General features: G+C 40.6%; 2 protein-coding genes and 1 pseudogene across 3 annotated transcripts; 1 reads left to right on the top strand and 2 right to left on the bottom strand.

The window, feature by feature from the left end:
• Positions 1 to 386: 386 nt before the first annotated feature.
• LOC109473112 lies at positions 387 to 4,897 on the bottom strand (annotated as a pseudogene).
• A 256-nt stretch (positions 4,898 to 5,153) lies between these two features.
• LOC109473037 (phospholipase ABHD3-like) lies at positions 5,154 to 9,712 on the top strand. Its single transcript, XM_019772929.1, has 9 exons — positions 5,154 to 5,278; positions 5,974 to 6,146; positions 6,540 to 6,658; positions 7,077 to 7,183; positions 7,468 to 7,580; positions 8,173 to 8,346; positions 8,657 to 8,711; positions 8,854 to 9,019; positions 9,381 to 9,712. Exons 1-9 carry the CDS (start codon positions 5,195 to 5,197, stop codon positions 9,569 to 9,571), a joined length of 1,182 nt encoding a protein of 393 aa, XP_019628488.1. The 5' UTR covers positions 5,154 to 5,194; the 3' UTR covers positions 9,572 to 9,712.
• A 1,024-nt stretch (positions 9,713 to 10,736) lies between these two features.
• LOC109473078 (60S ribosomal protein L30) lies at positions 10,737 to 13,490 on the bottom strand. 2 transcript variants are annotated; one of them, XM_019772989.1, is made up of 6 exons: positions 13,420 to 13,490; positions 13,267 to 13,308; positions 12,580 to 12,684; positions 12,110 to 12,150; positions 11,280 to 11,410; positions 10,737 to 10,847 (listed from the first exon to the last, which is right to left on the bottom strand). In XM_019772989.1, the coding sequence occupies exons 2-6, from the start codon at positions 13,276 to 13,278 to the stop codon at positions 10,792 to 10,794; spliced, it is 345 nt and encodes a 114-aa protein (XP_019628548.1). In that variant the 5' UTR covers positions 13,279 to 13,308; positions 13,420 to 13,490; the 3' UTR covers positions 10,737 to 10,791. The 2 variants fall into 2 exon arrangements, with proteins under 2 accessions (XP_019628548.1, XP_019628547.1); XM_019772988.1 differs by lacking the exon at positions 12,110 to 12,150 and having other exon boundaries at positions 12,539 to 12,684.
• Positions 13,491 to 13,580: the final 90 nt, after the last annotated feature.

Raw genomic sequence — 13,580 nt, forward strand, 5'->3', positions numbered from 1 at the left:
TTATAATCAGTCATAATTCATAAATACATGGCTATAACAATAATAGATATTCTTATAGAATAACAATGTACATGATATTGAAGGTTGGCAAATATTCGTTTAGAATAATCTAGCAGTGATTTTATGGGCTATAGATATTGCAATGACATTGAAAGTTAACAAAAACAACAAAGCCAACTTAAGATTTAAATTTTAAAAAATGTATCAAAATGAACAATACAACATTCCTTGCAATTTTAACAAACTGGTAATAGATTCCAGTAATCTACTAAATTTTTATCAAAGAAAAGCACAAAAAATATACCAAAAACTTCTTTAAAAATTGCTAGACAAACAGTATGCAGTTTTTTTATGTTTGAAGTGGAAAACTTAATACATATGTCCCAAGTTAGGAGTCTGTGATACAATATTTCACAGACATTACTTCTCTGTGTGTGTCCCTATAAGTTCTTTTGTCCCATATTTGAACACAGCATCCACGTACTGTTGGAACAGTTTATCCATGAAACTCTCCCGGGTAGGGAACAGCCAATCACCAAAGCCGACATGTCCACCATGTGACGTCACCACCAATGAGATGTTTGGATTCTTCTTTATGGCCTTAATAGGGATGGCTGGAGGTGAAATGACACAAAACGTTAACAATGTAGACACTGACACTGTGTGACTCTGAGATTATCAATATGTACTGCAAAATTCAACAAGAATTTGAACTTCAATCTGAATCTGAAATTGAATCTGAAATTCAACAAGAATTTGAACAAGAGTTTGAACTCCTTGTCAGATATTGTTGTAGAGGCAAAGTCCGTTAATGCCTTCGAGTCAAGGTTGGACATGTGTTGGGAGGAGAGGAAGTACCTGGAATGACAAGAAGGTGGCACAGCAGGCGATGCCTTCAGCCACCAATACATCCTCAAGGTATCCTCAAGGTAAGAAATCAAGAATTCCAGACTTCCATGAAGCATTTAGAATTGTGAATTTCTTGATTTATTCATTATGTTTACCGAAGGAAAACATAATATTGTTTTTGCCCTGTTTCTTCTTCTTCTCCAAACAAATAAGATCAATGACCTGAACCAGACGTCTGTCACCATGGTAACAAGTGTTGGGTTACATCATGTTGCAAGTTTATAGCAAGAGGGATTTAGACTCCTGTCTGAACATATGTATGAATGTGTTTGAGTAAGAATTAACAGAGCTGACCATATGCAAACTTCAAGGTAAACATTATGCATTTTCGTTGCAAATGTTACCTTTCTAGTTCATTATTGTAAACTTCTACTCACAGTCAAAGGGAGCAAAGACATCATCAGCAGAGTTAAGGCTGAGCAGAGGGATTTTGATGTCGTTGATTTTGTAGCAGGCACTTGCAGACGTGTAGTAGTGATGGACAGAGTCAAAACCAAACAGTTTGATGGTGAAACGGTCGTCAAACTCCATCACTGTCGCTGACTTAATGGAGGAAAGAAACATTTATGTCAGTGTAGAGACTCTGATCTGGTAGGATCAGCAGTTCTACATTGTACATGTACCAGTAAGACTCTGAATGGGATGCTGTTAATGTGTTAGGGTCATTTCCCATTCACAAATCCTAAATCATCAATCCATTGATCTTAAGTGATTTGAAAAGTTTTGACTGTCTTTTAAGCAATTTTTTAAAAATCTACAAACTCCAATTGGGATCTTTGCAAGTGTTTCTCTTGACAAAGACTCTGATCGGGATCTCTACCTGTAGAATCTCCATTTCTCCAATTCGAGTCTCTGACTAGACATATACTGTACATCATTGTAATACAATGTACATGTAGCAAGAGACCTACCGGTAAATCATGATGCTACTGAATCCTCTAATCTAATGTTATAACCTCTTTAGTGTAAAAGTTGTCGCATGTAAACTGTGCTCACTTGAAGGGTGTGGTCAACATCCACTCTGTCATCATTGTCAAACAGATCACGGTTACTGAGAAAAAAAACAATTTCCAGGGTTAAAGTAATTCATCTACAACATAATGATGCTCAATTCACTTCAGACAATTTTACATTTTCCATATGAATCAAAAGCAAATTTTATGCAAGAAAGAAATGAACAACTCCTAAACTTTTACATACTAGTAGTGGATTGCTTGAATGTGTCACTAATAGTACATGTACTAAAGTGAAAAGTAATAATTTGATTTTGTACTTACAGGCGTAAATCCCTTCTTAGCTGTTGGACCAGGTTTCTGTTGAATATCAGACGATTCAGCGGCTGTTCCAGAGACTCTCCTGTCCTATTGGCGTCCCAGGGCATCCCTACAACCATAGCAGCCACCAACCCACAATCCTCACCTAACTTGGCCAGATAGTTGAACAGGATCATTCTGAAACAAAAAATGACCAGTTAAAACAAGATTGGAGTTGTTAAAGAGTCAAACTCATTTGAAAAGGCAGAATGTAGACATCACCACTGCTACCATGTAATCACCAATACAGGTTCATTTAGAAGTGAATCAAGACATGAAAGCATAGTGACCAAGATTGTAACTTTTTAAGAGTCAAACAGTACTCTTAGGAAGTTTCAGAAATCTTACACGCCACTTCTGCCAAATCATGCACTGAAGTCTGCACTAGCAATTACAACAAATACCATTTTTAAGAAATGTATACTAGTACTTAGTAATTCAATTTTCTGTATCCTACACATGTTGAAATTGCTATAATCAGAATGGCAGTCAATGAATTACATCAACACATTGTAAAGTTAATTTGATTGTCATTAAGATGTTGTAACAGTATTATTATTACCCTCCCATAGAACAGCCCACAGCCATAAGTGGAGCATCTGGAAACAGTTTCTTGACGTGACCGACGGCAAGTTGAAAATCTTCTGAATCAGCTGCACAGTATAACCTGTTAGACTGGAAACAACCAATTTTATTCCTCAGTTATTGTATAATTTGTGTTTTATACAATAATTTCATGCATGTATGTACAGAAAAATAATGCTGTGGTAAAATGAGGCATACTTTAATTGTAATGAAATTGCAAATTACCTTGTCTTTTCAAATGAAATTGATCATGAAATAACAAGTCTTTTCCAGTCTGGGAGAGTCAATATTTTACATCTTTTGCATATCATTATTTGGTAATTGCTGCTCAGTCAGCTACGCAAAACAAAAATCCATCAAAAAGTGCTGAAAAGATTTGTGCAAAAACCACACTATCAGGAAACAGCAACAAAAGTTACACACATTTAACTTATCATAATAAGCTGCTCCTTACCGTTAACTTTACCCCGTTTGAACCCCTATGGTTAAACACAACACTTCTGTAGCCCTTCTGAGTGGCTCCTCTGGCTAGTCTGATGGCATAATGAGAACAGCTGTGCCCTAGTAGAAACAGAAATATAACAAAGGCAATGTATTATTAGGCATCATTGTCATGATTGCTGTTACTTTTGTACATGTGTCTGCACGTGAGTGTTTGTGTATGTGTGAGTGTATGCATGTGTGTTTCCGTGTCTTTCTGGCATTCTCAACTATTTCACAATGATAGCCACACATCTCCAGTGTTGTTATATTTTTGTCTGCAAGTAGAAAAGGATGCAAAGCAACATATGGGCACTAAGTAAGGGGGTGAAGTTTACATGTATTTGTTGCCTTACCTGAGAGACCAGGAAGAATGACAACAATGGGGCGTGTCCTGTTGTCATGGCAACTGTCACCATGGTGATCCAGCCATTCCAAGTGGACCTCTCCACCATCGGGAGTGGGCAGGATATCTCTGCAAAATTGCACATTGTTAATTTTTCACATGTTGATATAAAAGAATATATTAAGATCCTAATAATAGCTTTCATTTTAGCTTCTTTGATTATATTGACTATATCATACCAAGTATACTTGCCTTATACATCTGTATGTCTAAGGTTAAGGCAAGAACCTTGGTTAAAGTTACACTGAGTATTTGATTACTATCTAGAACAAGGAGACTTCAGACTTTGGGAAGTATTGCAATACTCGGCTTCCTGAATTTCCCCTTGTCCTTCCCTTCTACCTCTCGGTCAGATTCTGAGCCCTTTGACCTCTTGTCATTTTGCCTGTCAATTTCCCCACCCATGGGCTGTCAACCCTTGTCTGGACAGTGAATTACAGTACTTCTGTACACTGTAAGTAAAAATGCGAGAACATGCGATGCTCACTTTCTGTACGGAGGCAGCTTTTTTGCGAGGTTGCCTAAGACTGAGCACATGATGGTGTGAAGCCGTGAGGTGAAGCACCAGACAGTTGGGTAGTACTCCTGTACCAGCACAGGACAGCGCCGCTGGAGGAAGTCAGCACAAGCAGCACTGCCTGTGATCAGCAACGGCTTCTACAGTGGACACAAATATTACTTGTTGAATATGTAAGTGGCCATTTTACTTTTCTTGCTTAGTACTTAGATTTACCAAATTAGACCAGAATACTGTCACCAAAAATTACATAAAAAGGTAATGTGGGACCTGGAAACAGTCTGGCATCCAGGCTACAAAACTTGAACCCGGAAGTGAATTCCAAGCCGGGTGTCTTTTTAGCACATTCTTTTTCATGGTCATTACTGCGTTACAACCTTTATTTCATAAGTTACAGATTGTGAAATAAAAGACCAATGTCAACCAGACCTCTCCCTAGAATACTACTATATATATTGCCTAGTATCGGAAGACCGGTATAAGGGGGAGGGAAAAGTTTATGAAGTTCATAGTTTGTCATATAAAAAGAAAAATCCCCAACAAGTAAGCGTAAAACGCACCTTGACGACAAACTTGAGGTAGTAGGTTGCTACGGTTGCCGTTACACCGATGAGAAGCGTAGCTACCGGCCATTCTGACCGCCTTTTCGCGAGCAGTCTCCAAAACTCATGCAAACTTTCCGCCATCTTGGTGGTCACTGTGACCAAAGGTCAACGACCTAGAGGTCAAATCAGATAGGTATTGAGGTTTGTACAATTTCACTACAATTTTTACCAGTAGTCACATTCAAAGCTTTTAAAAATCAAGGAAGAACGATTTCTACCGCTGAGCAAAAGTAACCGATTAACAGTAAATCCTAGTTTTGATTTATACGTTTAAATTCGTGAAGAAATCGCGACGTTATCCGGATAATCAGGTACAGGTTAAACTAGGTCATCCAAGATGGCGGAAGTTTTGGATGGATTTTGGCCATCGGAAGAGAAAATGTGGAAATACAAGTCTTCTTTGGGGATTTTTGTGGGCGTGTCAGTCGCCACACTTACTTACTACCTCACTCGTGTTGTCAAAGTGAGTTTGGCATTTTATTTATGTCGCTATTTTCTACATTCTTCACGTCAATTCTGATTTCCAGTTCGCCCCCCTCCCCCTTGAAAGTTGCAGACGACGAAAACTGCACCAAGCAACCAATTTTTTTTCAAGGGAAGTTAAACGTTATGCCGTTTTTGTAATAATAGGCGTATATATGTGTATACCTTGATACCTTGATACCGTCTTCGGGATGAGAGGTAATCTGGGGTGATCCCGATCTCGACTTCACTCAGTGTTATACTTTATGCTCTCCCAGTATTTGTCTAAGTTCGTCTTGAACTCATTTACTGATTCTGAGTTAAGTACGGCCTGTGGTGTATATATATATATGTGTGTATATCGTCCCTAAAAAATAAATATCTGCCACCAAGTACAGTAGGGCATCATCACTAGATATCTCCAAAAGTCCAATGTTTAAAGTTGGATGTCCAAAGGCAAGGCTAGGTGTAACTATAGCCTGGAGTCCAGCCTTGTTAGCTTTGGTCAGCTCCACCGGATCCGCTAGCGGACCAAAGCTAACAAGGCTGCTGGACTCCAGGTTAAGTTCGGTGTAATACATGTATAGCCAGCTGCTGCCACGCCGTGTGCCTACAAAGCTGATGTGTTATGTCGAAAGGAAGTTACACTAGCTGTACAGATACAGACATCAAAGTATTTATTTGTGTCCACTGTAGAAGCCGTTGCTGATCACAGGCAGTGCTGCTTGTGCAGACTTCCTCCAGCGGCGCTGTCCTGTGCTGGTACAGGAGTACTACCCGACTGTCTGGTGCTTCACATCACGTCTACACACCATCATGTGCTCGGTACTGGGTGATTTGACAACCTGGAAACTGCCACCATACAGACGGTAAGATGAGGCATTGTTTCCTATGTAAGAGCAAATTGTGTAGTTAGGTGGTTAGAGACCCTACAGTTTTGTATTTGTGGACCAAAATCTAGGGGTTGGGAGTTTGAATCCCATGCAGTTCTTGTTGCTCACCCAGCATGCATGCTACTGGAAAAGGTCACAGTCCTCAGGATGGGACAATAGGCTGTGGTCCACTGTTCATTGTACATTTGTGCAGAAAAGAGCTGTAAAAACTGTACAGTATTTACATATTCTTTCTAACAGGGAATTGTTTATATCTTCCCATTTTCATTACCATGTATGTATGAACTTACACCCGAAAGAATTGTATCTTATACATTGTACATCATTCTGCAACATACATGTAAGACTGAAAGTGACAGTTTTTTGCAGAGAGATTCTAGACATGCCTGATGGAGGGGAGCTCCACCTGGACTGGCTGGATCACCATGGCAACAGTCACCATGACAACAGGACACGCCCCATCATAGTTATCCTCCCAGGGATGTCAGGTCAGGACTATTCCATTTCAAAACAGTAGGAGATAGAACTAGAAGGGTAGAATTTTTGCCTTATTTCAACTTATTCTTAGACTAGTATTAGTGGCAAGGGGGTTATGCAAAAAGAAAAAAGGAAAACATGTGTTGCAGTTGGGGTTGTGTAGCGGGTTGTGTAGCGGGTTGTGTAGAGGTCCCGGGTTCGAGTCCTGACATGCCACTGATCTTGTGCCCTTGGGAAAGGCACACAACTTTCCCCACCAAACTCAAGTGAAAATGAGTATTGTCTGCCCTGTATTTGTTTGTATCTGTATATGTGGGACACAAGTTCACACAACAACAGCAGCCTGTGTTCCACGTGTATAAGCACTGTTGCAAGTTCAATAAATCAAGATATTAATTTTTTGTGTCTTTTGTTTTCCTTGGCCATCAGGTCACAGTGGCTCCTATTACGTCATCAACCTGGCCCGAGGAGGCTGTGAGAGGGGTTACAGGAGTGTTGTGTACAATCATAGGGGCAGCAACGGGGTCAAACTGAAGGTAGGCTAGTGGGTCAGCAGTAGAACTACAGATACATTACTGCTGTGTATCGGTTCGCTGGACCAGTTCCGGACTTATAAAAATGTTTAGGTTCAAATAAAAAAAAACCTGAATGTTGGGAACCAGCTCACATTCCCTTTTTTGTGCTAAACCACCTAAAGCCTTCCATAAATGGGAAAAATTTGCACTGCAAAGTGAAGTAAAAAATTGCCATACTAGACTGTACTACTCATAGCTTTAGGTGTGAACAGGATATATTTATAGTTCTGTCTCTGTCCCTGCAGAACAACAGATACTACTGTGCAGCTGACACCAGTGACCTCCTGCTTGTAGTATCTCACATCAGGAAACTCTACCCTGAAGCACCAGTCATGGCTGTCGGGGCATCACTTGGAGGGTGAAGTTTAAAATCTTCAAATCGTCAACTATTCTAAAACTCTTAGGATATTTGTAAAGTTGCTCTAAATTGGGTTGTCTATGTGTGTGTCTTTGTGTGTTTTTCGGTTTGTCTGTATGTATGCACCTTAGTGCAGGTAAAATTGGAGCTGTGCAGGTATTTCTGATATCTACCTGCACCTAACCTGCACTGGTCTATGTACTGGGTATATGCAGGTTAGTGCAAGTAGAACTGGAGCTGTGCAGGTATTTCTGATGTCTGCCCACACCTAACCTGCACTGGTCCATGTACTGGGTATATGCAGGTTAGTACAGGTAGAATTGGAGCTGTGCAGGTATTTCTGATGTCTGCCTACACCTATCCTGCACTGGTCCATGTACTGGGTTTTTCATATGTATACATGTGCATAGGTGTATGTTGCTTTTTATTTGCTTCATTGACTTTTACCACCTAGCAAGTATAAAACTTATATTATTAAAAGAAACAATGGCAATGTCTTCTGAACAGTTTTAGTGTGATTCATACTGACCCAAAGTCTGAGTGGTGCAGGTACAATTTGTCAGGTGCAGGTAATTTTCAATGTTACCCACAGGATGATCATCTTCAACTACCTGGCCAAGTTCGGCGCACACTGTGGCCTTGTAGCAGCTATGGTCATGTCCATGCCTTGGGACGCCTCGAAGACAACCAAATCTCTTGAAGAACCTCTGAACCAGCTGCTGTTTAACAAGTATCTGACATACGGACTGAGAAAATATATAAGACAGTAAGAACAACTTTATCTTATTTCTTTTATTAAAGGCATCCAATGCAATTTCAGGGCAGCAAAACTGGATTTTCAAAGTCAGTTTCTGGTCATTTTTTTCATGTACATTTGTAGTGCATTGAATTAATCCTATTCCATACCATACTGATATCTTTGAGGAAGAAATGCGGTTTTAAGTTTCTTCATAAATTAGAACAAGGGAGTATCAAAATTTTATCATTAAGTTCTGGAAGTTTTATTTTCATGCATATACATGAATAACAAAGCATGCAAACAATGTTTTAATTGTTGAACTTACTTTTGTCTCCAGAAACAGGGAAATGTTTGACAAGGACAGTCGTGTGGATGTTGATCACGCCCTCAAGGTGAAAAATGTTTTACCTTCATCACGCTAAGTAATATATAGTGTGAGATTAAATTTTTTGTAACATTTTATGACTTTATATATCAATACTGAGTCATGATATTATACAAAATAATATGATTCTGTCCTTGTTTTTTCCCCAGTCGTCTACCATAGCTGAACATGATGATTGTTTCACCACCAAAGTGTTTGGTTTTGAGTCAGTGGAACACTTTTACACCCTTGCGAGTGCCTGTAACAAAGTCAGCAGAGTCCAGACACCCGTGCTGAGTCTAAATGCAGCGGATGACGTCTTTGCTCCATTGTACAGTGAGTACTCTAGTATGTTTTTAATAACATTGATGTTATTATTATTATTCAAGGCTTGCCATTAGCTATGTACCTGCAGTAGTGTACTAGTTTGGCTGCTTTGTATACCAGCCAAACCAACAAATGAATACTGGAAAATAAAAAATGAATGCTTTTGATAGGAACAATTTAAGTGAAAATAAGGGGTTAGATGAGAAAGTTTAACAAACAACAAAATTGCAGGTAGGGCAATGACCATTTCAAATATTTTTGTTGCTTAAACCACTGTTCAGTTCTAATTCTACCACCTTGCCCAATTGTTATTTGTTCTTTGTGACCAGAATTTAAATACATGTAGTAATATGCTTAATTTTTTTTTCAGCCATTCCAACTGAAGAGATAGAAAAGAACCCAAACATCGCGCTGGTTATGACATCCCACGGAGGCCACATCGGCTTCGGTGATTGGCTGTCTCCTACCCGGGAGAGTTTCATGGATAAACTGTACCAACAATACTTGGATGCAGTCTTCAAGTTCAAGTACGGAGAGGAAGAGCATATAGAAGAGATGTAAGAACCATGTCAGCAGAATGTACTGCACCTGTGCAAAACTCAGATTTTTGTCAGAAGCTTGGTAGCATCAAAATTTTGCCTGTAGCAGACGAAATCTTTTCCAAGATGAACATTTGAGAACTAGACGGAGTGTTAGCCTTATGGCCTTTGGTCAACGCTGCATGAGAATTTTGCCTGTTGCAGAGGATATTCTTTCCGACATAACATTTGGAAACTACTGTCGAAATGCTAACCTTATATGAGCAAAATACCACCTTATATGAGACGTTCTGCTGAAGTGCTATGCACACTACATTATGGGTTTCGCGCAGGTGCAGAAGTAAGGGCTATGCATTTTCCAGAGCGACCTATCACGTTGAACTTTCGAGCGTTGGTGAGCCATGTCCCCACGGATTGTACCAGTGGTCAAGTATGTCCTGTTCCAGGCTCAGCCAACGGCCTACAAGCTTCCAGTATGGACCCAGGGTACGACAGAGGTGGTACAACTCTCAGGGTCAGCTGACAAAACTGTTGTGGTGGCTATACTATATATGTCTGACATGGTAGAGACTCTGAAATTGTGAGGTTTACATTGCAATATTAAATGAAATGTAACCATGTTTTGTCATCATAAAGTAATTTTAAGCACACCTACGGTGTGGACAACTACGCACAATCACACGCACAATAAAAACTTGTATTCTTAACAGACCATGGTTTTCAGCAGCTTATTTGGGCACTTGTATACAGGCAACACACATTTGCATCAATGAACAAGATTGGCCTGCTTTAAGTACTCTCTGTATCTGTATCTGTATAGACGGTATAACCGCCTTTCTGCGTAACACACCAGCTTCGCTGGCACGCGGCGCGGCGGCAGCTGGCTATATTACACCGATCGACTTGTTACACCTAACCCTTGAACTTTTAGCTCTAGACATTGTTTAAAGCTATCTATTGACAATGCCCCTACTGTACTTGGTGACAGCGAGTTCCACTCTGCGATAGTTCTAGAAAAGAATGAATTCTTGAACACCTCAATCCTTGGTTGATAACTCTGGTACTTGAATGCATGGCTATTTCTTGTTTTCTTCTGGGCTGGTATTAGGTACTTATTACTCTCTGCACACTATATCACACCACAATGTAGTAGTACATGTATATCAACAAATAACCAAGACAGGAAGTTTGAACTGGAGATGTTTATTTCATTCAGAGCTCTACGTGACTAGATGAAGCTGCTCACTTGGCTTCTCCCTTGTCCTCAGCTGGCATAGACCGGATAATGTCACTGTCCCCTGGAGAAGGCAGAAAGTTTCACGTCAGTTCAAATACATGTAATTCCAATTAAGTATGTTTTAAGTCTTAAGTGAATAGTTCATGTCTGTACTTTAACCATCAAACATCTATCAATGCATTTCTGAAATCCCCAAAGCATCAACAGCATAGTTACAATGTTGTAACTAAACAATTATACACGATTCCACACTTAACGGCGCTCTCCCCAAGCAATGAAGCAAGGGTGTTCCCCCTTTACCCAAAACCCTAGAACCTCTCCCAAAATGTTCAGATTTAGGGTTTTCTCTTAGTATTTTCATGTTTCATGTTCATCAACTCATAAGGCAGGGAGTACCTCTCCCCTAAGATTTTCTGGGGAGACCCCTGCTTAATTTATGAAGACATGCCTTCTGTAGGAGAGAGCTTTATAAAGTACTAGTATTTGTTCCTACCTGGATCTGTGATGGCCAGTGTGCAGACTCTGAAGTATTTTCCGCAGGCCGTGCCCAGCTCGATGTTGTTACCGGAGTAGTGGTGGACACCTGTCTTGGCCAGCATGGCGTAGTACTCAATTTCGCTCTTTCTACAAGGGGCAAAAAAACATGGTGAGAAGTTGTGAGATTAGAAGAAATCTTATGAATTGGCAGTTCATTGGTAGCCTCTACCAGGCTTCAAGAAGCGGCTGGAAAGAGAAGACATTGGCCAAATAAATCATCTACCAGGGGAGTAGGTCCTGCACTAAGAGAATAGTTTGCCGATTGAATCGGATTCCGAGCTCTCTTAGCGCGAGAGAACTAGTCTTTCCAGCCACTTCACCAAGCCTGGCAGTGACTAGTTCACCATGAAGGCATGTCCGTTATTGCTGATTTCTTGGCAGATCGACATCACTGGAAGAAATAAAAGACGTGCAAACCCCTATACATGAAATAGTCCATCCCATTTCACACAGTAATACATGTGGATGGAGACTGAACCAACCAGAGTGCGGGGGTTGTTGTTAGTGATGATGATGAGTTTACTGTTTAGCCTTGCCCTAAATCAGCACTTGAAGTTCCTCATGCCTCCCCTACAAGTTAAATAGTTCAGCCCAAATTACTGAGTACTACATGACCCTGTGGACTGTACCAACCTGAGTGCTGGGGTGTTATTAGCGATGATGATAAGCTTGGCCTTGCCCTGCCTCAGCACCTTGAGTGTCTCCTTCAGGCCGAGGACATACTTCCCAGCTAAATACTACATCCCATCTTACACAGTACCACATACAGATGGAGACTGTACCAACCTGAGAGCGGGGGTGTTATTAGCGATGATGATAAGCTTCGCCTTGCCCTGTCGCAGCACCTTGAGTGTCTCCTTCAGGCCCCCCCAGCTAAATAGTCCATCCCATCCTACATAGGTCCACATAACTGTGGACTGTACCAACCTGAGAGCGGGGGTGTTATTAGCAATGATGATAAGCTTCGCCTTGTCCTGTCGCAGCACCTTGAGTGTCTCCTTCAGCCCCCCCCCCAAGCTAAATAGTCCATCCCATCCTACATAGGTACCACATAACTGTGGACTGTACCAACCTGAGAGCGGGGGTGTTATTAGCGATGATGATAAGCTTCGCCTTTCCCTGCCTCAGCAGTCAAAGTATCTCATGCCTCCCCTAGAAGCTTAGTAGTCCGTCCCATCTTACACAGTAATACATGACTCTGTGGAGTGTACCAACCTGAGAGCTGGGGTGTTATTAGCGATGATGATAAGCTTCGCCTTGCCCTGCCTCAGCACCTTGAGTGTCTCCTTCAGGCCCAGGACGTATTTCCCAGACTTCATCACCAGCTGCAGCCTGGAGTTGATGCTCTCCATCGTCTTTCTCTGTAAAACCATCGGAAAAGTTTACGAAAAGTTGTGTTTAGTTAAACTTATGTAGATGTAAATATGTAGGACTTAGGTGTGGCAGTTCAGTAATCTATCAAAAATGTAAGATAAGAGCATTTTAACATATTAATGTCCAAATTTTCTGCTAACCCTGGAATCAGGGTATCCCTTGAAACTGGGCAACTTTTAGTTTTGGACAAGTGACATCTTCTCCTTAGCTGTGTCTAGTCAAAGAAACTTTTATGTCATCAAATATCAAAATTATAATTTTCTTACATCACTAAGTGTGGATATGATCTTTAAATTATTCTTTCTTTGGGAGGGGGATTTGGGGACCATGGGGGGGGGGGCACTTATATTTTCAAATCTTCTTCTTCTATATTTTCAAATAATTGAAGAGCTGGATCAAGAGATGATCATACACAACAAAATTTTGGCGTTTCACAGATGGCTAAACTTTGTATGGTGATGATGACACTGCAAAGAACTATCTCTGCCTGCACAGTAGCATGTTGGATCCATGCCACGAAAAATTATTGGTGACAGACCCCATCATGTGTACACTGAAATTTCACCCACCTTTTGCTTCATTTTGGCTGATTTTCCGAGCTCTTACCACCACTGAAACGGTAAAACAACATCTTAGTCACTAAATGAATCCAACTAACGGCGAATATGTGAGAAAAATCGTGATATAATAGCAAATTTTGTTGAAATTCTTGCAGAAATTACCGGAAAACGTGCAGAAAGTATGGCTGCTCGGGGGAAAAGAAAGATGGCGTTCACAAGTTCCCGGATGTAAGTTCACCTCTCGCGAGAGTTGAAACAACTCCCCAAACTCCACAAAAATAATCAAAATTCCAATGTTTTTCAGCAAATTTGGACACATTTTG

Source organism: Branchiostoma belcheri, unplaced genomic scaffold (genome assembly GCF_001625305.1).
Source record: "Branchiostoma belcheri isolate BF01 breed outbred unplaced genomic scaffold, Haploidv18h27 scaffold29, whole genome shotgun sequence".
NCBI lineage: Eukaryota > Metazoa > Chordata > Leptocardii > Amphioxiformes > Branchiostomatidae > Branchiostoma > Branchiostoma belcheri.

Coding starts and splice junctions, on each gene's coding strand:
- LOC109473078 (XM_019772989.1), bottom strand. Junction 12,151..12,579: donor AGGTGCTGAGGCAGGGCAAG/GCGAAGCTTATC, acceptor CGACAGGGCAAG/GCGAAGCTTATCATCATCGC. Junction 10,848..11,279: donor ACTGGCCATCACAGATCCAG/GTAGGAACAAAT, acceptor TGCCTTCTCCAG/GGGACAGTGACATTATCCGG.
- LOC109473037 (XM_019772929.1), top strand. CDS start 5,195: ATGTGGAAATACAAGTCTTCTTTGGGGATTTTTGTGGGCGTGTCAGTC. Junction 5,279..5,973: donor ACCTCACTCGTGTTGTCAAA/GTGAGTTTGGCA, acceptor TGTCCACTGTAG/AAGCCGTTGCTGATCACAGG. Junction 7,184..7,467: donor GCAACGGGGTCAAACTGAAG/GTAGGCTAGTGG, acceptor CTGTCCCTGCAG/AACAACAGATACTACTGTGC.